The sequence below is a fragment of the Hemitrygon akajei genome, chromosome 2 (assembly GCF_048418815.1).
Source record: "Hemitrygon akajei chromosome 2, sHemAka1.3, whole genome shotgun sequence".
Taxonomy (NCBI): Eukaryota; Metazoa; Chordata; class Chondrichthyes; order Myliobatiformes; family Dasyatidae; genus Hemitrygon; species Hemitrygon akajei.
The window spans coordinates 89,822,296-89,839,226 of record NC_133125.1 but is presented as its reverse complement, the minus strand read 5'-3'; the positions used below and the strand labels follow the sequence as shown (position 1 = coordinate 89,839,226).

The following is a 16,931-nucleotide window of genomic DNA, read 5'->3' as shown; positions in this document are numbered from 1 at the left end:
GAGTCAGCCCTTTCATTTCTTCAACCAAAGTGCATGACCATACACTTCCTGACAATACATTCTATCTGCCACTTCTTTGCCCATTCTCCTAATCTTTCTAAGTGCATCTATAGCATTTCCACTTCCTCAAAATTACCTGCCTCCCCACCTTTCTTTGTATCATCTGCAAAATTTTCAACAGACAACAATTCCATCATCCAAATCATTAATATATAACGTAAAAAGATTTGGTCCCAACACAAACCCCTGTGGAATACTTCTAATCATTGGCAGCCAACCAGAAAAGGCTCCCTTTATTCCCTCTCTTTGCCTCCTGCCAGTCAGCCTCTGTTTTATCCATGCTCTAATCTTTCCTATAATACCATGGGCTCGTAGCTTTTTAAGCAGTCTCATGTTTGACACATTGTCAAAGGCCTTCTGAAAATCCAAGGACACTGCATCAACTAATTCTCCTTTATCTATCCTGCTTTTTATTTCTTCAAAGAATTCCAACAGATTTGTCAGGCAAGATTTTCCCTTCGGAAAACGATGCTGACAATTGCCTATTTTATCATGTGCTTCCAAGTTCCCCGAAACCATATCCTTAACAACGCATTCTTACACCTTTCCATCCACTGAGGTCAGACTAACTGGCCTATAATTTCCTTTCTTCTGCCTCTCTTAAAGAGTGAAGTGACACTTGCTATTTTCCTGCCTTCCAGAACCATTCTGAATTCTGTAGTTCTTAAATGATGATTATTAATGCTTCCTCTTCAGTCACCTCTTTCAGAAACCTTGGGGTGTACACCATCTGGTCTAGGTGACTTATCTACCTTCAGAACTTACAACCTTCTCTCTAATTATGGTGACTTCACACATTTCATGACCACTGACATTTGGAACTTCCACCATACTGCTAGTGTCTTGCACAGAGAAGACTGTTGCAAAATAATTATTCAGTTAATCTATCATTTCCTTGCCCCCATTTCTGCCTCTGCAGCATTGTTTTCCAGTGGTTTGATATCCACTCTCACCTCTCTTTTACACTTTATGTATCTGAAGAAACTTTTGGTATCCTCTTTAATATTATTGGCTAGCTTAGTTTTGTATTCTATCTTTACCTTCTTAATGACTTTTTTAGTTGCCTTCCATTGGTATTTGAAAGCTTCCCAATACTCTAACTTCCCATTAATATTTGCTCTATTATATATGCTCTCTTTGGTTTTTATGTTGGCTTTGACTTCCCTTGTTATCCATGGTTGTGTCATCTTGCCTTTGGAATACTTCTTCCTCTTTGGGATGTATATATCCTGTGGCTTCCAGAAATTCCTGCCATTGCTGCTCCTCCATCATCCTTGCCAGTGTTCTTTTCCAATCAATTCTGGCCAACTCCTCTCTCATGTTTCTGTAATTCCCTTTACCCACAGTAATGCTGATGCACCTGACTTTAGCTCCCTCTCAAAATTCAGGCTGAATTTGATCATATCATGATCACATGTCCCTAAGGGTTCTTTTACCTTAAAACTCTCTAAATCAATTCTGGGTCATTGCACAATGCCAAAATTAGAATATTTAATCCCCTATTGGGCTCAAACACAAGCTGCTCTAAAAAGCCATCTCATAGGCACTATATAAATACCCCCTCCTGGAATCTAGCATCAACTGATTTTCCCAATCTACCTGCATATTGAAATTCCCCCATGACTGCTTGGCATGCATTTTCTATCTCCCATTGTAATTTGTAGACCACACCCTTACTACCCTTGCAATTCCTTAGCTCTACCCACAACAATTCAACAGCTTCTGCCCCTATGTCACCTCTTTCTAATGATTTGATTTCATATTTTTTTAACTAACAGAGCAACAGCACCCCTTCTGCCTTTTTGCCTGTCTTTTCAATACAATGTGCATTCTTGGACATTAAGCTCCCAGCTTTAATTTTCTTTCAGCCATGATTCAGTGATGCCTACAATATCACACATACCAATCTGTAACTATGCTACGAGTTCATCTACTTTATTCCGTATACTGTGCCTGTTCAGATATAACACCTTCATTCTTGTTCGATTTTGTCCATCTTTAACATTGCAACTCATTCTGTAGACTGCAATTTTGCCCTATTGTCAGCTTCTTCTTGCTCGGAGTCTCACTACACACTCCATTTGTAAACCAATTACCTCATCTTCAGCACTATCACTCCAGTTCTGATCCCCAAGGAAAATTAGTTTAAACCCTCCTGACCAAATCTAAACAACCTGCCCCCAAGTATACTGGACCCCCTTGGGTTCACATGTAACTCGTCCCTTTTGTACAGATTATACCTCCCCAGGACAGATCCCAATGATCCAGAAATCTAAACCCCTGCCCCTTGAGCTCCTGTTCCTCAGTCACACATTGCATGCCAGATCATTCTATTCTTACCCTCACTGGCATGTGGCACAGGCAGCAATCTAGAGATTACTTCCCTAGGGGTCCTGTTTCTCATCTTTCTACCTAGCTCCCTCAAATCTCTCTTCAGGACCTCTTTACCTGCCTATCTATGTCATTGATGCCAATATGTACCAAGACTTCTGGCTGCTCACCCTAGCCCTTGAGAATGCCATGGACCCAATCCAAGACATCCCTGATCCTGGCACCAGAGAGGCAACACACCATCCCGATATTAACAATGCACAACAAGAGATCCAAAATCAAGACCTGCAGCATACCAGCCTCCATTCCAAGAAATAACTTTCCGCCAACACCCTCTGCTTTCTACCACACTGAGCCAAGCTTTGAATCCACCCAAGTAGCTTGTCCTGGAATCCACAGAACCTAATCTTCCAGACCAACCTACATGCAGGACCTTGTTAAAAACCTTGTTGCAAGCCAAATAAACAATACCTACTGCCCTACCTCATCTGTCTTTTTGGTTACTTCTTCACAAAATTCTAATAGGATCGTCAAGCACATCTTCCTACGGCCAAGCTCAGACTCTGCCTATCCAAGCGCTGGTAGTTCCCGTCCCTCAGAATGGCTGCCAGTAACTTCCCCACTACTGATGTCAGGCTCACCAGCCTGTAGTTCACTGGCTTGTTCTTGCTACTCTTGTTAAACAGAACATTAGCGACCTTCCAGTCTTTGGGAAATTCATCGGTGTCTAATAATGAAGCAAATGTCTTTGCAAGGGCTTCCATTATTTCCTCTCTAGTAAAGGGAATAGCTGCTTCCTTCATTCTTCTTTCAATTTTGTGCCATCATGAATTGAGCGTTCTTGCCATATATGAGATTATATACAAAATAATTTGTAGTGACAGCATTATAGGGCTTGATTATGCTGGACAAAGCCTGTAGTCCAGGACAGCTGTCCACTATGTCCATCTACATCTAAGTTGATCCTTCAGACTTGATAGACATCAGCTGAGCAGGACAGGGTACTGAGTGGCATGTGGCCTGCAGGGGGCAGTTTGCAGCTGTTAAACTGCTTTTAAATGCTTCCAATAGTCTCCAAATACCTTTAATAATTTTAATAAGATAGAAACTTTAAATAAATTAAAATCATTAATCTATAAATAAATCATTGAAAACTTTAAAATAATAAGTCATGTCTCAAATTGTGGTTTTATTTTGGATATGGCTTGTGACCTCTTTGCAATGAATTCAGCCCATCAATGTCTCCTTCCCATCGGTTTCCTGTCACTGAATTTAACTGTCAGTTCAGTTGGCTTTGCATTGTGGCAATCAAAGTCAAGGCGCGTCACAGCAGTTGAGAACTGGCAGTTCAATTCTCAGCCGGATTTTGCCCTTTGAATTTTACTGGTCTTTTCCACAAACAGAATATCATCAAACCTTCTTTGCTCATTTCCCTTGTCAGTGTTCTACTACAAAACAAATACAATCTATTTCTGCTTATTGATATTATTTTAATAGCCATTTTGGCAAATCACTTTGCACACTTGTTCTACAAGTAGTTTCCAATCTCTCCTTTAAGATTGTTTGGTCATTTTCTTACTCTTCTACCAAACAAAAAAATTGACTTCCTGATGACCTTAAAGTTCTTTGTCAAGTCACTCCTTAAGCCTTTCATGTTCCATCTACAAAGTTATAAATTCTTGAGTCGTTTTCCATAAGCTTTCATTTGTTCAGCAAGGTAGTGACTGTACACAGTGCATTTTTCATTTCTTTTTAATAGTTAATCTTAAAAGATATAAATAATACTTTAAAATGGCACTTCAGAGGCCTTCTGCAAGTTCAAAATTATCTCATGGTATTTACATACAGAAACAGGGATCTGATGTGCCCCCTTAGCATCAGGAGCTTTGAATTTGATAATCACACAACATTCAGATTCAAGCACTGCAAGAAAATGTTATGCTTTAAGGTTTACTTCCTTGCCTCCAAAATATATTTCATCCTCCAAAATATAGTTCATTACATTTATCTTCACTGAATAGGATTTCTCTAACTTGTAGTCTGTCTTCCTGGCCAAGTTATGTCTTCCAGCTTTTTATTCTATTATCTACATCAAGGCAATCCTTCTAACTTACTGTTTCTACAATTCATGCCCACAACTCACCAATCTTTCTGGCTGATGACCTTCAGGATAAAGAAAAACACCTTACACTTCTCTCACAATCTGTGAAAGCTTTGCCTTCTGATCCCAGTGAATTATCACAGCATTGTTTATGGATTCAGGAACTGTTATTACCCTTCAACCATCAGGCTCCTGAACCAATGAGTATAACTTCAGCGATGAACTGTTCCCACAATCTATGGACTCACTTTCAAGGACCCTTCATCTCATATTCTTGATTGTTATTGTTTATTTATTTGTTTGTTTGTTTGTTTATTTGTTATTTCTTTTTTCCTATTTTGCATTTGCACAGTTTGTGTCTTGTGCACATTGGTTATTTGACTGTTGTGTTTGGTGTGATCTTTCATTGATTCTATTATGTTTCTAAGATTTACTTAATGATACACACAAAATGCTGGAGGATCTTGAATACTACCAAAGGGTCTCGGCCTGAAATGTCGACTGTACTTTTTTCCATAGATGCTGCCTGGCCAGTTGAGTTCCTCCAGCAGTTTGTGTATGTTGCTTGGATTTTCAGCGTCTGCAGGTTTTTGATTTGATTTACTGAATGATGGCTGGTTTTTCACTTGCGAAGATCAGGAGGGAAGAAGAGTCCTCAGGAGTGGCGACACAATCGTTCTTCCTGCTTTCGCTGTGTAGGTTGATAATAAGGATCGGTGCACGTAGACTAATTCCACCCTTTAGGCCAGGGGACATTCCACAATGGCGTGGCAAGCTGCGATGACTGCAAGGCTATAGATTGAGTATCGGAGTTCTCCATCTCCTAGACTGACTGCCTAGCAAGGTTAATGAGTCCCATCTACCGGGGTTTGGAATCGGAGTTATCCTTCTCCGAGACTGGCTGTCAACCAAGAATGATGAGCCCAGCCTGCCCAGCCAGTGAAACCTCTAGACCCTCGGTCATACCATGACATAGCAAACTGAGTAAGAACAGGGACGCCATGTGAAGATGTTGCTATGGGCACAGTAGTGTGGGAGAAACCAAATGCGAGTGAACTCGTGCATGGCAAGCAAGGAGAGGTCCTGCAGCGATCACTACACTTGGAAAGGAGAGGCTGTGGGAGATGCTTCACCTTCCTTAAGTGAGCAGGACATCCAGCCCAGGACTCACCAGTCCCCATTTACTAAGTATGCCCACAAGAAAACAAACCTCATGGTTGTATATAGTGACATATAGTGTAGGTACTTTGATAATAAATTAAATTTGAACTTTCATATTTCTTCACCATTTCCTTAAGGATCCCTCTTAAATGCTGTTATGTAACAGTAAAAGTTTCATATTAAAATTTTGAACAAAGCTCTCTGAAACTGGAAACAGACTCATTGGCTCAGCCTCGTGACAGCCTTTTAGGTCTGGCTGCATATGTCTGTGGTGAACTAGATATACCTGTCTGACTGCTCCTGTGGCTCCTCCCAAGACCCTGCTGACTACCCCTGTGGCTCCTCCCACAGACCCCTGTATAAAGGCGACTGTGGCCTGCTGCTCTCCCTCATTTTCCCCAGGATGTAGTGTTGTCCTTCAGTCAATAAAAGCCGATATCTCACTTCCTAAGTCTCGGCGTGAGTTATTGATGGTGCATCAATGTCACAGTGGAAAAAATCTACACAAAGTAATCCAGGTAATCCTGTCCCTAGGATACCTACAGCCTGGGAATTTCATGGGATTATACCTGGCCATGTAATCAGTTTTACTTTGACACCCAATAGAATTTGAATAATGTAAACAAATCAATTATTTCCATGTTTGCTATCTATAGAATATTTCTGTTTCTGATATGCAGTACTGTTTCTGGAAATGTTGCTGTGATTGGGAAGAAAATTCTAGAAAAGAATTGAAACTAAAATGCTATTCAGGGAGAATAAATGGGGACTTGTGCTAATGGCTGTTGATTGTCAGTATGGATTTGATAGGCTGAGGGGGCCTTGTGACTATGATTATAAAAATGTTTGGCCATTTTCTGTCACAAGCAGCTTTTTTCTGCTCTAAAAGATATTGTCTTCTTTGCTTACTGCATTCATAAAGCAGGCTGCTATCTCTGCAGGCACCATTTGTCCACATTTAATGTATTGGCTCACAAGTTTACAGAACAGTAGATTAAATGAATAGTTTAATCTTTAATATGTGCATACATTATGTAGATACCCTGGATAATGACAAATTTGAGACTTACCTAATTGATCAATTTTTCACCCTCCGATTCAGATTTTATATGACTATTAATTCACCAACCCTCCTCTAATGCAGGCATTCCCAAGCTGGGGTCCACGGACCCCTCGGTTAATGGTAGGGGTCCATGGCATAAATAAAGTTGGGAATCCCTGCTGTAATCTGAAATCAAGTCAAAGCTACCACTAGACCTAAATTTTTCATGTCATCATTAAATATTTCACACTGTTACTTTGAAAACAGAATGCATATATACACTAAAGCTGTCAAGTTGATAAATCCAAGTATTAAGTATTAACAAAAAAAAACTGCAGAGGCTATCAATCTGATAATAAAATACAAAATATTCAGCAGAATGAAGGAACTACAGAAAGTAGGAATCAGTTGTTCTTTCAAGCAAATTACTCTTCCAAAACTCTATTAGACAGGCTGAGAATTTGGTGCAGTTATATTTTTATTTAAAATTACAATGGTGGAAGAAGTGTAGAAATGGATCAGATTTGTCTAAAGTGGGTGGGAGGCACATGGACAAAGAACAGAACAGTGCAACCCCAGGAAAGGGAATTGGATATGATATTTTTTTAATTAAAGCAATTTGGAAAAATGGAAGAGAAAGAGGTTTGTCTGCCTCACAAGCTAACACAATGAAGCCCTATCATTGTCCGGAAAGGTCTATTGATTATAATTAGAAAAATCATGGTTTTTGTGGAGGAAAATTCAGAAATATCTCATTGCTTGAAGGAGTGTTGCCTCTTTTCTTAATACTTACATCCCCTTTGCCAGGACATTGAAAAAAATTCTTTTTGTCCTCTTCATCAGTTCTTTTCATATCCATAAACCCTTTGATATTTCAGGGAGTAAAGCTCAGTAAACGTGTCTCATAATCTTACCCTTGTAAAATTGCTAATATTAACAACAATATCAATTCAAGGTAATGTGAGTAACTATGAGGGGCAATTGATATGTTTGTGGCCTAAGGTAGAAAGAGTCAATTTTAGAAAACCTAGCACATTTATTTTTCAACATAGTTCCCTCCAACATTTACACACTAAGTCCAGCGGTCGTGGAGCATACGGATCTTGGACCTCCAGAAAGTGACCACAGCATGGGTGATTGATGTTCATGGCCTAAGGTAGAAGGGGATGAGTTATACAGCTCTCGTTACATGCACATGCAGTTCAACTCTTTGAGTGATTATGCAGAAAGTTTGAAATTAATAACTCATCGGGGTGATTGATAAGTTAGTGGCCTAAGGTAGAAGGAGATGAGTTATATCCATAAATCCTTTGATATTTCAGGGAGTAAAGCTCAGTAAACTTTCTGCATAATTACTCGAAGAATTGAACTGCATGTGCATGTAATGAGAGCTGTATAATTCATCTCCTTCTACCCTAGGCCACAAACTTATCAATCACCCATGCTGTGGACATTTTCTGGAGGTCCAAGATCCGTATGCTCCACGACCGCTGGACTAAGTGTGTAAATGTAGGAGGGGACTATGTTGAAAAATAAACGTGCTAGGTTTTCTAAAATTGACTCCTTCTACCTTAGGCCATGAACTTATCAATCACCCCTTGTATTTTGAAGTTTGAAACCAGAATTAGCTGGTAAGTTTGAGACATCTGTGCTCATCATTGATGAGTTGGTCAACTATGGATCTACTGATGTCTTAGGTAATTCTAAGATGCCACATAGACTGATATGAACAAATAAGTGCCACCTACAAAAGAACAGAATATAATTTTCACTATGGCTGAACCATATCCCAAAGATTTGTCAGCTGTTAGAGAATTCCAGAACTTTAAATGCTTCTGAGCATCATTGGCATTCAAAGTAAATCCATTATAATTCAACAACTAAAACATTCTACAAAAACAAAATCATTAAAAAATTAAGTTACTTAAGAATATATTTAGTGAATAATGATTGTTAAAGCAACCTTGGCTAATGAAAGGAAAAGCAAATTACTTCATATTTGCCCTTGTCTTTCACAGCTTTTTATCTCCAACATAACAGTTGGAAGCTTAGGCAGGATTGAACTCCATTGGGGTGTAGTCAGGTGCTTATCAGCAGAGCTTCACTAGAAAAATCAAGATCTGGTATTTGTTCTGATTATAAACCTTCATTATCCAAAATAATCTCCAAGGATCTGATTGGGATTATGGGATAAATTGTGGAAACAGGTAGGGGGAACATGACACACAAATGCTGGAGGAACTCAGGGAGCCAGGTAGCATCTATGGAAAAGAGTAAACAGTGGATGTTCCAGGCTGAGACCCTGTTCATGTTTGTGTATGTTGCTTTGGATTTCCAGCATCCCCAGATTTTCTTGTGTTTGTGATACTACTACTGCTATTGTGAAGGCTCTTAGAGGGATGTCTACCCTGAAGATGTTTAAATCTTCCCTTTGACAGGAGTTCAGTGATGCTCTCTCTGTCACTGCTCCCTCTCTATGATCTCTGCAGGCCTCCAGCTCCTTGATATGAAGGGTCTCGGACCAAAACATCGATTGTTCACTCCTTTCCATAGGTGCTGCCTGTGCTTGCAAGCTCCTCCAATATTTTGTGTGTGTTGCTTTGGATTTCCACAACCTACAGATTTTCTCGTGTATGGGAAACAAGATACAAACTTTTCCTTGGAAGAAATGTAGATTTAAAAAAAAAGACTGTGTTTGCAGTGATGGCTAATACAGTATACCCTGGAATTTTTAACACATGAGCTTAATTTAAATATATGGAAAAAGTTACATTACAAGCATGTGGCAAATAATGTTTTTTTAAATTAATTGAGGTTTCTTTAACATTTATAGTTCTGTATACTTTTAAGTCAGTAAGTAGATTTTGCTGTTTTTGATTTCTATAGGTTTTGATTGGTTAATTGGTCTACAACATACTGGATAGTGAAACTGTTATGGTTTCTATCAATTACTCAGCAATTATCAATGAGCTATTGAATCATGTTTAACTATGAGAGGTATCTGCAGATTAACATTGTAATTGCAAGTTATCACTGTCACTTAAGAGAGCTAATAATAACTACTGGTGGCAAAAAAAGTTTGTTCTAGTTAAACAATCTCTACATTTTTGTTCTCTTCTTTGCGCTTGGTGGCATCATGTTTCCTATGAATCTATGTGGGCCCAATCTCCATATAGCAAAGTCAGCAGCGTTTGGAAATGTCAAAGGTATGGGTCACACAGAACAGAAATAGCCCTTTACCTCTCTGTGCCCATGGCAATATTGATACTAATCTTTTTTAACCAATGATAGACTCTTAGCTTTTCTTGCCATAATGATTCATGTTGTGAGAAGGCCAGTTTCCACCACCTGTTCAGACAGCGCATTCCAATAGATCAGTTTATAATAGCACTTAGTTGAAAATATTCCATCTCAGACACCCCTTAAACCTCTTAGTTCTTAACCCTTACCCTAAGCACATGTCCTCTGGTCTTGGACACAAGCTACCTACTATTTACCCTATCTACATTTCTCTGTTCCACTCCCCCACACCAAGCTAAACCTCATATCTAGAAGACTCCATCTTCTACAACACCTCTTCTGCTTTCTCTCCAGTGGAGTCATGTCCTTCCTATAGTGCAGCACAAAGAAATCCATACAATACTTCAGCTGTCACTTTACCCAGGTTTTATAAAGTTGAACCATAACATCCTTGTCCTCAAGTTCTATGCTGTTGCTACTGAACACAAATTTCTCACATCTAGTCATGTCCCACCTTCAGAAATATGAGCTTATATGTCTCTTTGCTCCTTGATAACCCTTAAAACTCTTCTGATCATTGTCTATGTTGAATCCTTGATGAGATTTTCAAAATGCATCAGGATAAAATTTCATTTGCCACTGGTTTTGTCATCTAGCCAGATACAGATACTCAAGCCTATGACTACCGTCCTCACTAATTTTTCTTGTAACACACAGTGATGGAGATACTCAGCAAGTCAGACAGCACTTACAGTGCGGATCAAATAACCCGTGTTTCACGCCATGATCCTTCATTGAGATCAAAATCCTCTTCTTTACCTTGCACTTTATGTGTGTTGCTCTAGCTTTCCAGCATCTGCTGAACATTTCATGTAACATCTTCAAACTTACTAATCATGCCTCCTATTTTCATATCCAAGTTGTTAAGGTATTTATTGAACAACAAGGGCCCCATCACAGATTCCTGTGGTACAATACTGTCTACAGATTTCCAGTCAAAAAAACAGCATCCACCTCTGACTCCAATACTCACACTATTTTGGATCCAACTTCAACTGAATCCAGTGGGCTCTAATGTATTTTACCAGACTCTCACCTGGGAGTTCAAAGACCTTACTAAAGTCCATGTAGACTATACCAACACATTGTGTTCATCAATTTGTTTAGTTTTCTCTTCAAAACTCAACCAAATTGATCAGACAATATATCACCCAACAAAACCATTCTGATCATTTTTCATTAATCCCTGCTTTCTGAGCAAAAATGAATCTTATTCCTCACATGTTCTTTAATAACTTCCCTACCACCGACACATGATCCATAGCCTCGTAATTATCAGGCTTACTTCTGCTGCCCTCTTGAAATACGGTACTAATATCTCTAGATTGTATGTGGAGAGCTGACACAAGATCAAGGTTTCAGAAAACCTTCAATCAAAATTACAAGCATATGGGACTGGACCATTCAGCCCTTTGAGCCTACCCTATCCCTCAGTAAGATCATGTTTGATCTATTGGTAACCTCAACTCTGCAATCTTGCCTGCTCCAGAGACATTGTACCCCTTATCAAGAATTCAATAAACCCTCAAGAATATTCAAATCCCTGCTTCCTACACCCTATATGGAAGAGCCATTTCAAAGACTCACAACTGCATATGGAAAAGAAAACTTTTCAAATGGCACTCCCTATTTCTGGTCTCTTCCACAAGAAACATCCTCTCCACATCCATCCTATGAAGACCCCTCAGAATCCTATTCATTTCAAATGAGTCCCCTTTCATTCTTATTAATTTCAGAGGGTACAAGCCAAGCATTTCCATCAACTGGTTTTGAAATCCAGAACTGGAGTGATAGTCCCCAAGCAAGTTTGGCTTGCGAAGCGTCAAAATAAATTACTGTATATCTATTCAGATGCAGACGACCTGTAGTGAGACCGCCTGCTTGGATATTAGGAACAAGGGCATGTGACAATTAACAATCCCATTGGCAAACTGAGGGTCCAGCTGAGCACATTACGTAAATCAGAATCATGCCACACAGTGCATCAACCAAATCAATCAAGTACAATTGATTTTATATGATATATCTGATGCTATACTGCTGTGATATATTGGATGGAGAAACAGAATGATCAATCCTCTCAAACTCGTAACAAAGATTATCCACTGATTACATGCATCAAATTGAATACCATGTGAATGTTTTTAATGAGCTTTCCTTATTCATGATGTTGACTGACTGTGTATGAAAATGTTCAAATAAAAACAATGCAGTTAAAGTTCTTTAATTCAGGCTGATAATAAATTACAGAGTTTTGAAACTCAAAAATGTACTTTATGATTTCTAATCCAGTGACTACACCACAAGAAATTATGACAATCCCAAATAAATTGCTCAAAGTATCACAATTATTCATATTTTAAGATTTAATTCAATTTTCTTAAATATGGCTAGCAGGAGAAAATATTTCATTTCATTATGAGAATTCGTAAGGTTGAAGCATATGAACAGTCACTAATGTTCTTTTATGCAATGTCTTCTATTAGCCTAATACTTGCCTACAAGGGATCTTCTTCGACTATGGTTTGATCCACAACCTGCTGTACAGGGGCTGAACTTGGACCAGTTTGTCAATATGCAATCATCACGACATGGCACCCGACACTTCTGCACCAGTGGGGGCATTGGACTTGCCCACTTCAAGCATCCAATAATATCTGAGTGATGGTCATCACCTGTTTTACAGATCACACCTAAGAAGAAAAGTAGATATTAGAAAGCATTTTTATGTATTTCCTTTGAAATGTTGAAGCATATAGATGAACTGTAGACATAACAAAACTCTGTTACATGGATTGTTATAAATTGATCACAGATTCTCTTCGAACCACGATTGCTTCTGATATAGACACAGCCTTCCATGTTAGATCCTTAACAGTGGTACCATTATTCAAGGAGGCAGTAGAGATAAGGCTAGTAATTACAAAACTAAAATTGCTTCTGACATGACAGTTCACTTGATAGGCATCTCATCCATAATTATTCACTCTCTCCACCACCAATGTTCATCTACAAGAGGCACTGCAGAAATTAACCCATACACCTTAGACAGCACCTTCTAAACTCATGACCTCTATCAGCTAGGCTGTCAAGGCCAGCAAAATCATTGGAATGCCACCAAGTGGTTCTCCAAGATACACCCCATCCTGACTTGGAAAAATATTGCCATTCTTTCCCCGTCACTGAGTCAAGATCCTGAGACTCCCTTCTTAGTATCCTTGTGAGCATGCATACACCCCAAAGCCTGCAGCAGCGTAAGAAGGCAGCTCACCACCATTCTCTCAAAGGTGGTGTGCGATGTGGAATTAAATGCTGGCCCAGCCTTTAAAGCCCGTATCCCTTGATTGAAAGGGAAATGAAAATTTTACTTCCAAAATGAGTGGCCGTTGTCAGATATTTTGAGATCTAATATTATTAAGATCTTTTTTTGAAGAAAATCATTGATAGCAAGGAATTAGGAGCTAAATAAGACCACTCAAAGAAACACTGAAGAAAAATGAATAGCAACAATATTTACTTTGCTCAGAAAGAGGTAGTAGATAGAGAGTAAAGTTCTTCAAGGTATGAGATGATTTTTCTGGGGAGAAAAGCAGTTATAATATTTGACAAATTAGTTCCAAATTAATTTGTGTTAATTACCATTTCTGGAAAATCTGGGAATTTACTGATCACCTGTTCTTGACAGAAAAAAATTATTTGATCATGCCAGAGACAATTGTTTTGGTCTAATGACAGTTGTATGTCCTGGAGTCTTAAACTTAAAAGCCCCAATCATGTTGTTAGCAGTGAAGCAAATCACCCCATCTCTGATCTTAAAGAACGCTATCCGCAGTGATTGAGCAATCTCAAATTCTTCACTCAACCACTGTCGTTTTGCTATCTGCAGTCAGATCAAGGTGCACTCTGGCATTAGGCAAGAGTGATGGCATCACATGGCTCAACAGCCATTCACATGAGACAATTCACAGACAGCAGATCTTAAGTACGGACTCATAAATAAAGGGAAACAGTCTTGAAGTAAAGAATTTGAAATATTTACCTGAAAACATAGTATATGCACATTTTTGTTTCGGAACACATTTGTTAAACTGTTATTGTGGTGCAGAATGCCTTTAAAGCTAGCTTGAATCACACATAATAAATGTAAATGTTTTAGAGGTATTTTACGGCAAAGCTAGTTTATAAATAATGTTAACCATGTCACTTCAACATATTTTCTTTTGTTATTGTAGTGACAGCAATTCAACAATGCAATCTGACACCATGCATTAATGAAAATATTGAATTTACTGTCAGTCTCATAGAATAAAGAAAACAAATAATAATAACTAGGCAATGAAAATAAACCTGTTGGTACTGGAAATATGAAATAAAAACTGAAAGTGCTGGAAATGTTCAACAGATCAGGCAACATCTGATTAATTATTCATTAACTCAGCTGTATTTCCGGCAATACTCTGACCCAGGAAAATCAGTGCAATGTTATTCCTCTCAACCCTTCCACTGGTTTAACTGAGTTACTGTTTTATTTGCTATTTGCATTGCTCCCAGGTCTGCCAGCTCAGTAACTTTTAATGGCAGCTGACATTGTTTTTCTTTTAGAATACTATGTAAAATTTCACAGAACAGATTTTATTTTAAAAGCAGAATCAATATTCTAATTAATTCTTTGTTTTGGCACATCAAATTAGTTGTAACTTTCCAAACAGACATTCTAATGCAGAACTAAGAAAGGGCAGCTTTGGGAAGTGGCATTTCTGAAGAGACAATGAAGCAAAGTCCTATCTCCCCCCTCAGGTACGTGTAAAATCACTCTTGGTACTACTTAAGGCACAGGTGAAACATTTTTATTCTGCATTTACCGTTTCTGTAAAAGTAATCCAGGATGCGTCCACACATTCTGACAACCAACTAAAACCATACACAGAATCATAGAAATGTACATTTCTTTCATTCCAACTCTAATGCCTTTTCTCACTAAGCCCATTTTCCTGCACTCGGCCAGCATCCCTTAACATTTCTCTCCTATCCAAGTGCTGCACTAAAACACAGCTTTTCAATGTTATAACAGCATATGCCTCCACTTCTTCCTCTGGCAGCTTGTTTCAGATATCAACTACCCTCCAGGTATAAAACTTATACCTCAGACCTCCTTTAGATTTCTTCCTCTCATCTTAAACTTATGCCCACTTGTTCTTGTCTCCACTATCTCAGGGAAAGGAATCTGACTGTCTATCGTATCTATGCCTCTCAGAATTACTGTCTTTCGGTCTCACTCATCGTCCTACGTCCCAGTCTAATTTCTCTTTATAATTACAGACCTGCATTCCAGGCAAAATCCTGGTGAAGCTTTTCTATTGCTACCTGATATTCAGAAATATTTAAAAATGAATTTAGAAATCAATTAACAATTCAAACAGATAAAGATTATAAATACATTTTTATTTAAATATTTAAGAACATTAAGGCAAAATTTAAAATCAAATCTATCTTATGCATAACCTGTGGCTTACTGCCTCTCTCTCCCTTCATAAGAAGGGCTTGTTCTTGTACCATGCCTAACTTGTTGCTATGGAACTGAGAGTTTACTCTGTGTCCCATTATCTGATATTGATCAAATAATGGGATTGAACCCAAGGGTAGCCAGCACATTCAAGTAAGGATTCCAAATTTTCATTACATTTGTGGGTAATTTCCCCACAAAAATGTGGCAGTCCTTTGCTGGAACATTCACTACAGGTAACAAATGATGTCTTTGCATTCCAACCAGCTCTCCCCATGATCTTGTAGCTAGCATATGAGGAACAAGCATATTCTTCAAGTTAATACAAGCTAAAAGGTGAGGCACATGGGACTAGTGCCTACTGATGGGATATTTTCTCCACTTTAAAATCATGTTTTTTCTTAACTTATGACAATACTTGACATTATTTTATATTTTGAAACATCCTTTTTGTTAAACTTCCATTCCAAAAGGAAGCTTCTCTTTTACACAGATACCATTGCAGTTGTCTGTACATGTATCTTCCTTCCATCATACTATGTAAGGGACAAGCTCAATGAACTTACCTTCTTTGCTTTCCTTTTCATTTAACACTGACCAATTCTGCTTTACTTTCTCTAATATACAAACAGGAACTCATAGTGAAGTAATACAGCCACAACACTACATGTATGCAGCAAAACACTATCGCATCAATGTACAATAAATAACAGTTAAAATACTATTTTAAATCTTAAGAGAACAATAGCCAAGTTCATGTTAATCTCGCTGTTAGTCTGCCACGGTTGAATATAAATATTGCTTTACACATCACTCTTTTATCCATTGATAAAGATTGTTTTCTACACATAAGAAAGAGATGTTAACTAGAAATGTAATTGTATAAATTTCAAATATAATAATTTATAAGAAAATCCAATTGCAAAGTATTCTGATTACAACCTTGGCTTTTGGTTACAATTTAGATTACAATCTATTGCATGCTGCATCTAAAAACAACAATAATACATCGAAGAACTCAGCAGGTCAGGCAGTGTCTATGGAAAAGAGTATAGTTGACGTTTCAGGCTCAGACCTTTCATCAGGACTGAGAATGATGGGGGAAGATGCTTGAAAGGAAAGGTGGGAGGAGAGTGAAAGAGACTAGTGGGAAGGTGATAGGTGAAGCCAGGTGGGTGGGAAAGATCAAGGGCTGGAGAAGAAAGAATTTCCAGCATCTGCAGACTTTCTCATGTTTGTAATAATACATCAAGTTTGTCCTTCATGTCCTTGTCAGTCATCCAAATTTGACTCACATACACCTCTCCTAAGTCTGAAACCAATAACAACTTGATATAGAATCATCGTCATCATCATCACTATTTGCCGTGCATACGGAGTGGGTGATCTCGGTCTTTGACTCTGATTAATTTTGGCAAATTTTTCTACAGAAG

General features: G+C 38.4%; 1 protein-coding gene across 3 annotated transcripts in view; it reads right to left on the bottom strand.

Annotated features, from left to right (window-relative positions):
- Positions 1 to 16,931, bottom strand: part of thsd7ba (thrombospondin, type I, domain containing 7Ba) — a 976,604-nt gene that overhangs the window by 280,609 nt on the left and 679,064 nt on the right. For all 3 annotated transcript variants that reach the window (XM_073025771.1, XM_073025781.1, XM_073025776.1), the window contains exon 13: positions 12,494 to 12,688. In XM_073025771.1, coding sequence (XP_072881872.1) covers positions 12,494 to 12,688 — 195 coding nt within the window. The remainder of the gene's footprint in view (positions 1 to 12,493; positions 12,689 to 16,931) is intronic.